General features: G+C 43.5%; 1 protein-coding gene across 2 annotated transcripts in view; it reads right to left on the bottom strand.

Moving 5' to 3' along the window:
- The window catches only part of LOC111390714 (actin-related protein 2/3 complex subunit 3-like), a 6,605-nt gene extending 2,948 nt beyond the window's left edge, over nucleotides 1-3,657 (bottom strand). Inside the window, exons 1-4 of one of the 2 annotated variants that reach the window (XM_023015800.1) lie at nucleotides 3,507-3,657; nucleotides 2,333-2,406; nucleotides 698-806; nucleotides 352-621 (exon numbers count right to left, since the gene is read on the bottom strand). In XM_023015800.1, coding sequence (XP_022871568.1) covers nucleotides 352-621; nucleotides 698-806; nucleotides 2,333-2,335 — 382 coding nt within the window. In that variant the 5' untranslated portion in view covers nucleotides 2,336-2,406; nucleotides 3,507-3,657. The remainder of the gene's footprint in view (nucleotides 1-351; nucleotides 622-697; nucleotides 807-2,332; nucleotides 2,407-3,506) is intronic. The other variant, XM_023015799.1, reaches the window with a different exon arrangement.
- Between the last annotated feature and the right edge of the window lie 11,494 nt (nucleotides 3,658-15,151).

Below are 15,151 nucleotides of genomic sequence, written 5' to 3'. Positions count from 1 at the left end.
TAAAGAAGAGGTTGATAATCAGATTACCAAGTTCGAGTTTTGAATGTTCGTGTATGCATTCTCAATTTATTTAATACTTGGAAAATACAACCTAAAACATTATGCCCTTTCTCCATTTTTTGTCTTTTCTGTTTTGGTGGTTCATACAACCTCATTGGTATTTCAATCCTATGCTGCCAAACCATAACTTCTGTAAATACCAAATAGCTTTGGGCTGATTATTGTTTTCAGCTGGATAAAGATTCCACTTATTCAAGTTATGAACATTGTCAATCTCTCAATAAGACCAAGGAAAATATAAAGCAGATAGTAATTGCATTAAAAAACCAACAAGAAAATTGGAAGCTTTACCTGCTTCTCTTAGTGATTGTGGAAGAGCAAATAGCCCTGGAAACGGGAATCCAGACTCTCCAGGTACGGGAACATCTTCCAGACCAAGATTAATAACTACTTTGGTTCCCTCGGCCAAAGTTCTACAGCCTTCTAGCCTCTTTAATGCAATATTTATGTAGAATGTTAAATAGATAAGAAGCTTATCAGCTGAGCTTTGGATGTCAAAGTTTCTAAAGAAAACATTTGCACGGAAGAATGTGATTGCTTCATCAACAATATCAGTGCTATCTGCATTAAATTTATATAAAATTTAGTACAAAATATTATGTATTTCTTAGAATTAGACACTGTGTTGCAAATTGACCTTGTTCTAAAACTGGTGCAGGTCCTTTTATGTGGCTTTTAAGGGGAAGTAGAGGGCAACCACATGCTTTATTAATTCCTTCTTCATCAACAAAACTGGAGTGATAGACCTGAAACAATAGGTCTTATCTCAGTTGCAACAAAAGAATATTAAATTCTTGCTGAGCTAGGCTGCTCTATAACATCAAATCGACAGAAAAATAAAATTTAATTTGTAAACACAGAAATGAAGAACGAAGACTGAATTTTACTTAAACGCCTTTGCTCCTTCCACTATGATTAATATGGTAAAAATAAAAGGGAGCTATCTATACTTGCATCCTTATCTATGTGACAACCATATAGATCTTTGAAAACTATATTTTGAAATACAACTTATTTCACTTTGGTTTTCCTGTTTTTTCTTTGTCGAAAATGAATTGGTGAACCTGAGAGACTTAAACTGAATTTTAATACTAAGACCTCTGCTTCAGGACATCTGCCCTCTTATCCCCTCATAGCTTTCTGTCGTGTCTCCCAAGATTCAAACTCAAAATCTCTATCTTATGAGAGATAGTTTATAGGATTCAATTTAAGTCTCTCTTAAGAAAGAAGTCTTGAGTTCGAATTCTGAAAGACACGATAGAAATTTGCGTTGGATTAAGAGAACAAATGCTATTCCAAAGCGGACATTACAATTTTTGAGAACAAGTAATCTTTAATGATTAAATATGTTTCGCTCATTTTTTTTTTACTAAACCAATCCAGCAGCTTCCCACCAAGAACTATAAGTATTCCCCCGGTTATGTCTCATTCTGGTTTACTCAACGATGATAGTATCACAAACATGTCTATGGACACGTTTTGCATCTTTTCTTCAGATTCCCAGACCTTAACTTCATATCCCTCCAAATTTCTCCCAAAAAAGGATATCAATCTATCAATTCCATGATAAAGTGATATTATAAGATAGTTTGTAATTTTAAAGGCCCAACAATACTTCTCTAGCGAAATTCTGCTGCATAGTGTAAAGCAGTAGCTTTAACAGCAACTATATATGCATCGACAACATAAGGAAAGACTAATACAAGAGACTCGGGAGCTTAAAAACACTAGAAAACAAAAACATTTTAGTCCTTCAATTTACGACTGATTTTTTTGCCATTCTTCACGTCAATCACATTTAAACAATAGGCAAATTCCATTATAAGTATCATGGTATGATGGTAGTAAATTGGAGAATTAAATTTCTCTATAATGATTGAGACACAATATCAAGGGAAATATTAAACCAATTATCCTCAACACTCAATAGTCATGCAGTTCACATGCTAGCTCTCAGTTTCCATACTAGAAGCATGCATTTCTTTTGCTTGAGAAAGAAGGTCGAAAATAATAGCAAACTCTCTTCTCCCCATAGGGAAGGCAGACCCGAAAAAGACTGATAAAATTGGTAGATGATGCTCTGCTCCAAAATGCCCTAAACATCTATAATTGATCAGTGCACCAAAACAGCAGGGAAGAAAATGCAATTTAGAAGATCACGTAAAATCATAAAGAAACAAAATCAAGATCACATAAAATCATAAAGAAACAAAATCAACTGTCACTTAGCAAAAGTAGAAGTAGCAGCAAAAATTATAAATAATGTGCTTACCATATCAATTATATACAGACGGGTCTTTTATCACAGAACTCACAATGCTACTGTCTGATAAAGCAAAATATCTGCTGAGATCATGATCAACATATTAATTATAAACAAGAAATTTATGTAGAAGTGCTAATCTGCATATTACATTGGTTCAAAATGAATAAAAGTTAATGGATTTATACGTAAAACTCCATAACTTAAAGGTAAGTAACAATAGACTTCATTAAAATCCATTTACGCGAAACTTCCATTGACGAAAAACCAAGCTCTTGCAGAAGAAAACAGTACAGATGTCTATTTCATAAAGTTCACATAAGTTGCATGCACAATAATTTCACCAAGGGTAGAATATGTAGAAAACACAATTTAAACCGAGCACAGAAACAAAAGCTACAGAGATGAGTGGTTGAACACCTGTAGAAGAATCAGCACATGATTTCTGAATAAGCAAACCCACGATTCAACTAAAGATATTCTCCTCTACTCCAACAAGATTTATTCCCATTTTCGGTGAATAACTGGATTAGGACATCTGAATTCTACAATTTCAATAATTAGACTTGAGGGACTCAATTTTTAATCCTATTGAGTTTCTCTAAGGACAGCACATTACATTTGAACGGAAAATTTTCAGTTTTGCAGTTATAGCATTACAAATATCGCTTGATATTTTTCCAACTTTCACTGAATTATTTTTCTTGTGCATTCAATTCAGAAAACTAGTAAAGTGATGTTAATCGTACTGAAACTATATAGAAATTGAATAATAGCAGAATAACATAGCACCATTAAAAAATGAAAGCATAAAGCTTTAGGCTCTAACCTAATCCAACAAGGAATGATTCCAAAAGCAACATTGTATAGGACAACAGTCATCATTAACACACAATTCACAGCTACGAATATGCTTTTTCCCATTTCAATTATCACGTCACATAATTAAGTCAATAGTTCAAATTTTTGTAGTTGAAAATATGTAAATAAGAAAACCTTGTATAAATCCAGACAGTCATTAGAAAAATCCAGTCATCAAAATCCGCTAATTCACCGATTTAATATACCTATTTCACGAATTGAACAACCTTGTAACCAAAAAATTATATATCCATTATTCGACATGGCAACATCTTAAAATACCAATAGTTTTAAAAAATACATAAAAAGCGAGATTAATTACCAACAGAGAATATTCTCCTCCACCGTATGTTAGATCTCGCGGGGGGTGCTGGAAATTGGAATAGTGGTTAGACTGGGAAACTGGTCAGATCTCGTTTGGCTTGTGTTCAAATACTTCTATGCAGACCACAGGTTTTTAAAATTATCACACCATATTTTTTTTTATTACATTAACATTTATTCATGATGGCACTTATATCCTTAACTTTTTCCTTCATCATATTATTATTTTTAATATTTCATTTATCAGCAATATTGTCCTTAATCATGATTTTCATTCAAAAATATTGTTAACATATTTTAAAATGCGGGTCGAATATATACTCGTATCTTTGCATTATTATTTATTTTTTTATTCAAAAATATAATGGATAAACAAATCTTTTTATTTTATCTTAGAGAAAATTTTGAAGAAAAACAATAATCGGAAACAATTTATGTTAATTTGAGAATAAGACGAAAACAAGTTTGAGATATAAATGTGATAATGTGTAAAGATTATGAACATTTGATGCAACTAAAATATAGTCTAGTTACTAAAATCTTTGGTATGAATATATTTAGCCTATATAGAAAATTATCCCTACTATATAAAAAAGAGAATGTGAAGTTATTGTTGAAAGCAACAGTGATTTAATCTATTTTGTCCCACTGTATTTTTTTTTTTAAGTGGGGAAGCAAAACGACGTCGTTTGCCTTGCTTGATATATATTTTATTATACAGTAAGAAAATACCGCTACACACAATTTCCATTCTTCCCACCACTTCTTGCTCAATCACTCTTATATAGATATATATATTAAGGATATAAGAAAAAAGTAACTTTTATATAAAAAATTAAAAAATAAAGATAATATAAGACATAAAATATTTTATAAAAAGTTACTTGTAAGTAAAAAATTTGAAGAGAAAATAATTAAAAAGAATTTTAAATTAAAAAAATTTATTTATAACTTAAAACTACACGGCAAAAAAATAATAATAATTAAAAAAAATATATATATATAATGTAAATTTTTTTTTTCAGTTTAAAATTCCTTTTAACTCTTTTATCTTCATAATAAAACTTAATCCCCACTATATAAAAAAGAGAATGTGGAGTTACTGTAGAAGTAAAGAGTGAATTGTTCAATTTCATCTCACCGTAGCATTTTTTAATTTTATTTATTCCTTGCACTGTAGCCATTTCGTTTTGTTTACCCTGTGTTTAAGCAAAAACGACATCGTTTTGTCTAATTGGTACGGTGATATTTTCCCTTTCTCACCTGAAATTCTCTACTTTTTCAAAAAATCACACCTTTTTTCTTCTTCTCTTCTCTAAAGTTTCATGTGTTCTTATTTCTATTTTGTTTTTATTATCTATTTTGTTTTTATTATTTGTGTATGAATTAATTTGTTTTCCAAATTTTTCTGGTGTCTAGATTTTTTTTAGCGGTAAGTTGGTTTCCTTTTTTCCTTCTTTCTCCTTCTTTGTTATTTGCTTTATATTTTTTTCTTTTTTTTTCCTCCTTTTTTGAATTGACTTTTGTTAAATTCCCCAAAAAAAATTGAAAGAAAAAAAATATTGATGGAGTTTAAAGTCTCTCTGTGCACGGATGCATGAAGTCTCCATGCATGAAGACTACACGCTAGAAGCCGCTCGTAGAATAAACAAGATCTTTTATCTGGCTCTGTAGCTTGGCACAAATATCTTGTTGATAAAAGTGGCACTCCTCACCTATAATTGCCTCACAGTTTACAAACAATCAGCCATGTCCACGGCCTCTCCTTATCACCAAAATCCAATTCATAAAATCAGATCAGGATAACAAATGAGTTGAATAAAATGAAACAAGAAAAGCAAGTTTATTCTATGTAATGAATAATGATTCCAAACATAAATAGTTATGATTGCCTAAGGATTTCCAACATTCAAAGTGGAAGGCTTCAAGTTGAAGATTATTCTATACTACTTTTGGGGAAGACTACAGCACACGAAGGAGCTAAAATTAACAGAAATGGCTGCGCCTTGACTTCATGCAAGTCCAGTAATCAAATTATGCGAGCTTATGAATAATAAGTGTTGCGTATTGTCACACATGTCCTACGCACCTGAGCCAATGGCCCACTCATTCTGATCCACGTGGCATTCCTGTAGAGGTGACACACATTGCCGAGGTGGGTTATATCCAAAGTTCTTCAAGTTGAGGTCCATCCCCCGAGGCTCCTCGATCCGATGTACGCGAGTCTGCCGAAGTCCAACTACCGAGGCCCATGACCCGAAGCATGGAACCCGTTGAATGTAGTTGAGGTCCTCAAGTGGAAATATTTGTCAAATGGTCGAAACCCCGAAGCTGATGCACGAGCCTCTTAACCACAAGGAGCTTCCTCCACAGTCAATTCTCCCAAGAGATCGCCTGCTCAGAGATCTTATTCGAATGACTGATGGAACGTTTGTCACAAGCATAAATGTCAAGTCTTGTCACTAGTATGGAGGACCTGCGCAAGCAATAAATGCGCCGTAAACTAGCAAGTCAAGCCCCATACCTAAGAAAAGACGTTTGAACTAAAGAGATGAGGCCACGTGCCACTTCATCCAAGGGCTCCCATTTCATATGTATCACTATAAATACTTCCATTGTATAATGTCAAAGGCTAATGCAATAATCAATACTAAAGACTACATTTACTCAACTCTCTCTTATTTACTTGCAATACACAAATCGAGTTTATACACTTTTACATATACATTTACGAGCACCGGTTGGTAATTATTGTACAATCAGATTACGAACAACCCGCCGGATTCCGAACGTCACCGTCCCGCGTCGTTGGACTACTCCCACGCCCCTTTGAACCACTCGTTTTAGACCGTCCACGTGTCTTAGTGTGTTGGACATTCGCCCACGCAAGCGCGGGTGGGACCGACATCTGTTGGCGCACTTTTTGGGGTCAACAGATTGGCGCCGTCTGTGGGAAATCATACCATGACCACGAGCAACCTTGTGGTAGAAGCTTACTAAAAAATATTTGGGCAACCCCCTTGAAAAAGGATTTGTTCTTGAAAAAGAATAGGAGGAACCCCTATCACTTAGAGAAATCTAAGTTTGATAAAAGAAAAATGAGTTCTAACGAAGATACTCCCCCAAGGAGGGTAAGAAAAAGCACGAATGTGCCTCCCCAGCCTGCTGTCCCAGCAGTTCGACCGAGGCTCACCACCACCAAAGGAGAGGTGGGATGCGTGCGACAGCACGACTATCAAGAGAAATGGCTACCATGACAGCCAACATAAGGGATATAGCCAACCAAAACTTGGCCATGAGGGAGCTCATGGCCCAAATGCAAGGCCAGGGAGGCTTCCTCATTCCTCCATATACCCCCCACGGGCACTATCAGCAAGAGGACGAGGTCCAGAGTCATAGGGCTGCCTCGCCAGACTATGGCCGAGGTGAAAGCCCATTCGAGAGGGAAGTGGGAGTCGACATTTCCTCCAACTATGCATCTGGCCAACCCACCGAGGTCCAAATGAGCCATGATAACTTTCCACCTCCATATGAGCAAGACCCAAGACATAGGAGAGCAGGAAGTGTTTTTGACAAAATCAGCCCTGCCGAACCGAGGCCCAGTCAACAGCAGGCTCACCAGCCTCGGACGAGGCCACAGCCTCTACCTCCGATGCCCCAGCAGCCGGAGAGAAGGCATGAAAATGCCCCCCGCGCTGTCCCGCCTAGAAGTAGGTCGCAGAGGAGGGAGGAAGAGGCTAGGAACCGGCCCGGACCCTCTCACCAACAACCAAGGTACGAGGCCGATGACTATGATTCTGATGAGCAGCAAAGGTCCTGTGACTTGGACGATGATGATGAGAACCTGCCATTCTCAAGAGAACTAAGAAATGCCCAGGTGACCCAGAAAAGCACCTCAATGCTTACAAAACTCACATGAGCCTGAGGGGCGCCACCCCAACCGTGAAGTGCAGAGCATTCCATTTAACCCTCAGTGGAGCGGCTGAAATCTAGTATAGTAGGCTACCATCTGGGAGCATCCGAAGCTGGCCTGAGTTCAAGACTACATTCTTGAAGAGGTTCGCAGTGAGCAAGGAAGGAGAGGCCCCATCCAGCGTCTCCAAGACATGAGACAGGCGCATGGCGAGTCCCTAAAAAGCTTCCTATCCCGCTTCACCGACGAGATGACCTACTGCGTACAAGTCACCGACAGAGAAGCATTATCTGCATTGAGAGGAGGCTTGAACATGAACATCCTATTCTGGAGGGATGTACAGAATCAAGACCCCACTACCTATGACGCCCTACTAGAGATGATGAGAAGGGAGATAATCAATGAAGAATTGATTGAGCATAGGAACAGGGCAAGCAGAGGACTCCCACCTCCTCAAAGACAGCGAGGTAGGGATTCGACCTCTCACCTCATGGACTACCAGATGAACCGAGCTGGAAATGAGAACTCCGGCCAAGCTCTGGCCACCACAACTCTGAACGCGGTTCCTACCTTGGCATATGAGGATGTCAACCTAACTGCTGACTCACATCAGATGGAGGCCCAGCAGGGACCCCGTAGAGGGAGAGGCCGAGGCCGAGGTTTTGCACCTAGAAATAGGTCCAATCCGAACCTCCCAGGATACTGTTTGCACCACAGGTCCTACAGGCACGACACCGCGGATTGCAGAGACTATGCAAACCCTCCCGGCAGGAACCCGCCAGAGAAAGACATGACTCGCCCCAGGCGAACAGGCCCCCTCCCAGGCACGACAACCGACATGAGCGTGAGGCGGCCGCTCCTCGTCAAAGGGATGTATCCCCAAGGCGAAGAGAGCAAGACACAGAGAGGCCCAGGGAAGGGCGTAGACACCGAAGAAATAGGCAAACTCAAGATGAGACCCCTATCCACGAGATAGATACCATATTTGGAGGCCCTTATGTTGGCGGTGAAACACGAAACGCCAAAAGAAATTATGCTAGGGAGGCTAAGCACCCCCTCTGACGAGTTACATTGTGGACAGTAGCTCTCGAAGAAACCAAGTACCACCTATTGTCTTCACCCAGGAAAACGCCGAAGGAGTTTATTACCCCCACTGCGATGCGTTGGTGGTGAGGGCTGTCATAGCCCGAAATGGGCTCAAATGAATGATAGTCGACAACGGAAGCTCCGTCAACATCCTATTCGAGTCCGCCTTTGACAAGATGATATTGGACCATCAGTTGACGCCCACCACCACTCCATTGTATGGATTTATCGGAGATAGCATCACTCCGAGGGGAAAGATAACACTGGAAGTAGAGATGGGAGAATCTCCTCAAACTACGATGAACTTCGTGGAATTCCTCGTAGTCGACAACCGATCGGCTTACCACGGAGTCTTGGGCAGACCGGCCCTAAAGGAATTAGGAGCAGTCACCTCCATCCACCACCTATGCATGAAATTCCCAACAGAAAATGGGGTTGCAACGGTGAGAGGCGACCAGAGAGGCTCGAGAGAGTGCTATCTAAGCTCCATTAAGAAGGTAGAGCCTCGGGACGTCCACGTGATCATGGCTGATGTGGTCATGGCGAATGTCCCAGGTGAAGCTCCCACTGATCAAGAAGATGTTGATATGATTGACGCACCGCTTAATCAGGAGGTGCCGATCGTTGATGAGATCGACCCCCGCATAATGGAACATGAGCCTCAAGCATCCCCTGTAGAGGGACTTGAGAGCTTCTCAGCCGACCCTCGAGATCCGTCCAATGTGTTGAAAGTAGGCAGAGGCCTATCCAACATTTTGAGAGAAAAGATTAAGGACTTCCTAGGTAAGAACCTTGACGTCTTTGCTTGGAGGCATGAGGACATGGTGGGCATAGACCCTAAGATCAGCTGCCACCACTTGAAAATTGATCCTAATGTTGCCCCACATAGACAAAAAAGGAGATCCCTCAACCCTGAGAGGTATGAGGCCCTAAAGGAAGAGGTTCAGAAGCTCATCCAAAATGGCTTCATCAGGGAGGCCACCTATCCGAGGTGGGTCTCCAACCCGGTCTTAGTTAAGAAACACAATGACAAATGGAGGGTATGCATCGACTTTACCAACCTCAATAGAGCTTGCCCGAAAGACAGCTTTCCGCTTCCAAGGATTGACCAATTGGTGGACTCCACGGCTGGGCACGAGTTGTTGAGCTTCATGGATGCATACTCCGACTACAACCAAATCCCCATGCACCCGGCCGATGAAGAGCACACCTCTTTCATCACGGACCGAGGCCTCTATTGCTATAGAATGATGCCCTTCGTGTTGAAAAACGCCGGAGCAACCTACCAAAGACTCGTGAACAAAATGTTTACCGACCTCATTGGCAAGACAATGGAGGTCTACGTGGATGACATGCTGGTAAAGAGCTTAGAAGTAGAGAACCACATAGCGCACCTCAACAACACATTCCAAATCCTAAGAAGGTACATGATGAGGCTCAACCCCTTGAAATGTGTCTTTGGGGTGGCTTCCGGCAAGTTCTTGGGTACATGGTCAACCAGCGAGGAATTGAAGCAAATCCCGAGAAGATTGAGGCTCTGTGCCAGATGAGGTCCCCTCAAAAGCCAAAGGAGGTGCAAAGGTTAACTGGACGAGTGGCAGCACTTAGTCGCTTCGTCTCCAAAGCAACTGACAAGTGCTTCCCATTTTTCAAAGTGCTCAAGGCTGGGAAGAAATTCCAATGGACGGAGGAATGTAAAGAGGCCTTCCAAGGACTGAAAAGGCATTTGGGGCAGGCCCCCTCCTCTCCAAACCGAAGCCCGGTGACATCTTGCAACTATATCTTGCCGTCTCCAATGACACCATCAGTTCGGTTCTGATTCGAGAAGAAGGGTCCACCCAACTTTCCGTCTACTATACGAGTATAGCGCTCCTATCGCCAGGTACCCGATACCCCGATATGGAGAAGCTTGCTTTGGCCTTAATCACAGCCTCTAGGAAATTGAGACTCTACTTCCAAGCTCATACCATCCATGTACTTACAAAATTTCCCCTGAGGCAAGTACTCCAAAAGCCCGATGCCTCGGAAAGATTGTTGAAATGGGCAGTGGAACTAAGTGAATTTGACCTTATATTCAAAGCTAGGGCAGCCATCAAAGGGCAAGCCTTAGCTGACTTTGTTGCTGAATTCGCCAACCTACCCGAGGTGGATAAAATCATGGAATCCGTCGAACCCCCACATGGAGCCTCTTCGTCGATGGCTCAGCTGGGGAGGTCGGCTCAAGTGCCGGGGTTGTCCTCATCAGCCCCGAGGGTCACAAACTCACCTCGGCCGTGAGGTTCGGATTCAAAGCCACCAACAATGTTGCAGAGTATGAAGCACTCCTTGCAGGCCTCAGACTGGCCAAAGAAATGCAAGTAAAGAAGCTACTCGTTAGCAGTGACTCCCAACTAGTTGTTAGCCAAGTCAATGGTAACTTCTCAGCCAAAGATAAAATGATGGCCTCCTATCTGAAAATGGTGATGAACCTCATCCCATCCTTTGAAAAGTTCGAGTTAACCCAGATTTCCCGCATTGAAAATGCTCATGCAGATGCACTCTCGAAGCTGGCTAGTAGCAAAGACTGAGAGTTACTCACTGTAGTGCCTATCGAGCACCTCCTCCTGCCTTCTACCGAGGCCCCTAATGTCATGTGGGTCGGTGGAACTCCCATCTGGATGTAACCAATCATAGCATATCTGAAAGATCAGGTGCTGCCCACCAACAAGAATGAGGCTTATAAGCTGAGAAGGAGGTCAGTCCACTTCCTCTTCATTGATGACATTATCTACAAGAGAAGCTTCTCCTCTCCACTTTTACGATGCGTCGGAGGAGAAGAGGCTACCTACATACTAAGAGAAGTCCACGAGGGAGTGTGCGGCAACCACTCTGGAGGCCTATCTCTGGCACAAAAAATACTGAGGCAAGGGTACTACTGGCCTACCCTGAAACGGGATGCCCTCAAATTCGTGCGAAAATGTGATAAATGTCAACGATTCTCTCCCGTACAAAGACGACCATCACAGGATTTGACTGCAGTCTCCAGCCCCTGGCCTTTCTCAAAATGGGGTGTGGACCTCATAGGCCCTCTACCTAAGGGTAGAGGAGGTGCAAGTTTTGCAATAGTGGCCATTGATTACTTCACAAAGTGGGTCGAAACTGAACCACTGGCAAAAATCACAGAAGCAAACACTTCCAAGTTCCTATGGAAGAATATTATTTGCCGGTTCGGAATTTCCTACTCGATCGTCTCAGACAATGACAGACAATTCGATAACAAGAAGGTTAGAGAACTGTGTGAAGAGCTCGGCATAAAGAAGCACTTCTTTACACCTCACCACCACAAGCTAATGGCCAAGTTGAAGCCGTAAACAAGACAATCAAGCACGTCCTGAAAAGGAAGCTTGATGTATCCAAGGGAGCTTGGGTTGATGAGCTGCCCCAAGTACTTTGGGCAATCCGAACCACCACCAGGACCCCAACTGGGAAGACCCTTTTTCTCATGGCATATGGGACTGAGGCGATGAGCCCCGTGGAGGTCGGACTTCCATCTCCACGACGTCTGCACTTCAGCGAAGTGACCAACGACGAGCTCCGAAGGCTTGACCTCGATTTCATTGAGGAGAGAAGGGATGACTCCTAGCTAAAGCTTGGCACCTATCAAAGAAAGATGACAAGGTACTTCAACTCCGAAGTCAAGAAGAAGTCGTTCCAAATCAACGATCTTGTGCTCAGGAGGGTCTTCCTATCTTCAAAAGAACCTAGTTCCGTTTTCCTAGGCCTGAATTGGAAAGGTCCATACAAAATCAGAGAAGAAATTCGACCTGGAACCTACTGGATTGAAGACATGGATGGCAAGGCGCAACCCCGTCCATGGAACATTGAACGCCTCAGAATCTATTATCAATGAATTGTACCATGCTGGATGACTTTCCCCAGCCTTTGTAATATTTCTATGGCTTAATAAAATGTATTGATTAAATCAACGTGTCGTAGTGCGTCGTCACCTCGGAGGAGAGGCTCGGGACCCACCTCTAGGCCACCTCGTTTGAACTCCGAGGCGCTAGCACATGCCTCCTTTTGGCCTTGCTGAACGCCAATGGGAGAAGCCTCAACATGGCTGCACCATCCACCATGTCTGGGATGCGTCGTCACCTCGGAAGAGAGGCTCAGGACCCACCTCTGGGCCACCTCGCTTGAACTCTAAGGCGCTAGCACATGCCTCCCTTTGGCCTTGCTGAACGCCAAGGGGAGAAGCCTCAACATGGCTGCACCATCCACCATGTCTGGGATGCGTCGTCACCTCGGAGGAGAGGCTCGAGACCCACCTCTGGGCCACCTCGCTTGAACTCCGAGGCGCTAGCACATCCTCCTATTGGCCTTGCTGAACGCCAATGGGAGAAGCCTCAACATGGCTGTACCATCCACCATATCTGGGATGCGTCGTCACCTCGAAGGAGAGGCTCGAGACCCACCTATGGGCCACCTCACTTGAACTCCGAGGCGCTAGCACATGCCTCCCTTTGGCCTTGCTGAACGCCAAGGGGAGAAGCCTCAACATGGTCTGCACCATCTACCATGTCTGGGATGCGTCGTCACCTCGAAGGAGAGGCTCGGGACCCACCTCTGGGCCACCTCGCTTGAACTCCGAGGTGCTAGTACATGCCTCCTTTTGGCCTTACTGAACGCCAATGAGAGAAGCCTCAACATGGTTGCACCATCTACCATGTCTGGGATGCATCGTCACCTCGGAGGAGAGGCTCGGGACCCACCTCGCTTGAACTCCGAGGCGTTAGCATATGCCTCCTTTTGGCCTTGCTGAACGCCGAGGGTAGAAGCCACAACCGCTACAGTCCGAGGCTCACACAGTTCATCTCCTTAAGTTATGTTAATGTGCTTAAGTCCGAGGTTCACACAGTTCATCTCCTTAAGTTATTTTAATGTGCTTAAGTTCGAGGTTCACACTGTTCATCTCCTTAAGTCATGTTAATTTGCTTAAGTCCGAGGTTCGCACAGTTCATCTCCTTAAGTCATGTTAATGTGCTTAAGTTCGAGGTTCGCACAGTTCAGTCACTCAAGTTATGTTCATTTATTTCAGTCCGAGACTCACAAAGTTGATTGATTGGAGCCAAGGTACCAAGTTAAAGTTATTTCGTTCATGCTTCTATTAAGTTCCAGTTCATTTGTTTAACGAGGTATAAAAACTTGGACAAAGAACAATAATGAAAGAAGAAAGACATTATATTGATATTTCAAAGAAGATTACAAAGGAGGGCCTCTGGCCATTACATCCAAAATACTGAAAAGTAAAACCTAGTCTATGCCTGGCTAGATAATGGAGGTGCCTCAGCACTTGGGGCTTTGACAACTTGGGCATTAGTAGTTGCTTCCTCTGCCTCAGCACTTGGGGCTTCGGCATCAACTTCTTCATCACCCTGGACCTCCTCAGCTGGGGTCTGAGGTACCTCATCCACAAATTCGGACCTAAGTTGATCCAGGTCCAAATTGGGATACAGCTCCTCTGCCCGCTCCAGCACTTCGGCATAGGCGAAGTTCCTCCAGTACGAACTGAAGCTCTTATACTCCTCTGTAGTGTGGAAATTGGCGATGTATTCCTTCACCACCTCCTCCCTTGCAGTTCGGACCTCTTCTCTTGCAACAGAGGCGTCGTTCATGTACCACTTCGCCTGGCCTTCGAGAAACTGATAAGCATCTTGAGCACCGGCCAAGGAAAGATTCGCCTTCTCAAGGGCCTCAGCAGTTACCTTTTGGTGCTCATTGGAGACCTCCACCTTCTTTGTCAAGGAAGCCACCTCGCACTGTGACTCATACACTTCCTTCTTTAAAGCCTCAATCTGGGCCAGAGCAGACTCAAGCTTTACCGCCTCTTCAACTCTCTGGGCCTTAGCTTCTTTGGCCTTGGCCATAGCAGCTTTCACCTCATCTGCGAGGGAGGCAGTCTTTCCCTCCGAGGCTTGGGTCCTTGTCTGAAATTCGCTCAAGGCCTCCTTACATTCGAGCGCGAGGCCAAAGGTCCAGACGCTCTGGCTCACCAATGCCCTTGTCAAGTCGGTGGCATCGCAAGAGGAGGCATGCAGCTGCCACCTCTCCGTCCAGAACTTGTAAAAGCTGTCGATGGCACTTCTGATTTCTTCAGGGAGAGCCTCCACCAAGGCTGGGGCCAGTGCCTCCTCCCTCCCAGCTAGGAAGCTCAGAGACTTCCTCTTCTCCCGCACCGGCTTCTCCTTTACTGCCTCCTCCTCGGCAACTTCTACAGCTCGCCTTGCGGCCTCTACTCTAGCCTCTACCTCTCTAACCATCTCCATTTTGATGGCTTTGGAGACTGCAGCAAGAAGCTTCGGCTCGCCAGTCTGTTCGGCCCTATGGGACACTGAGGTCCCAAACTTTCCAGCTGAGCTGGAGATGTGCACCAGCTTCCTCTTCTTAGTCTCCTCAGGGACTTTCTCCTTGCCCCGAGGCTCCTTCGGCTTCTTTGGCCTCTGAGGAGTTGCCTCTTTCGAAGCCCTGGGAGTACAGTCCTTGGACAAGCGCTCAACCCTGCCTTGGACTTCCTTTGCCCCGTTGGACCCAGGCTTCAGGGGCTTCGCCTTCACAGTAGACGTGGCCTTCAAGATAGAGGCCATGTCTGGAGCTGGGTACTCCCT

This window comes from Olea europaea, unplaced genomic scaffold (genome assembly GCF_002742605.1).
Source record: "Olea europaea var. sylvestris unplaced genomic scaffold, O_europaea_v1 scaffold707, whole genome shotgun sequence".
Taxonomy (NCBI): domain Eukaryota; kingdom Viridiplantae; phylum Streptophyta; class Magnoliopsida; order Lamiales; family Oleaceae; genus Olea; species Olea europaea.
This window is presented reverse-complemented; position numbering and strand designations above follow the sequence as displayed.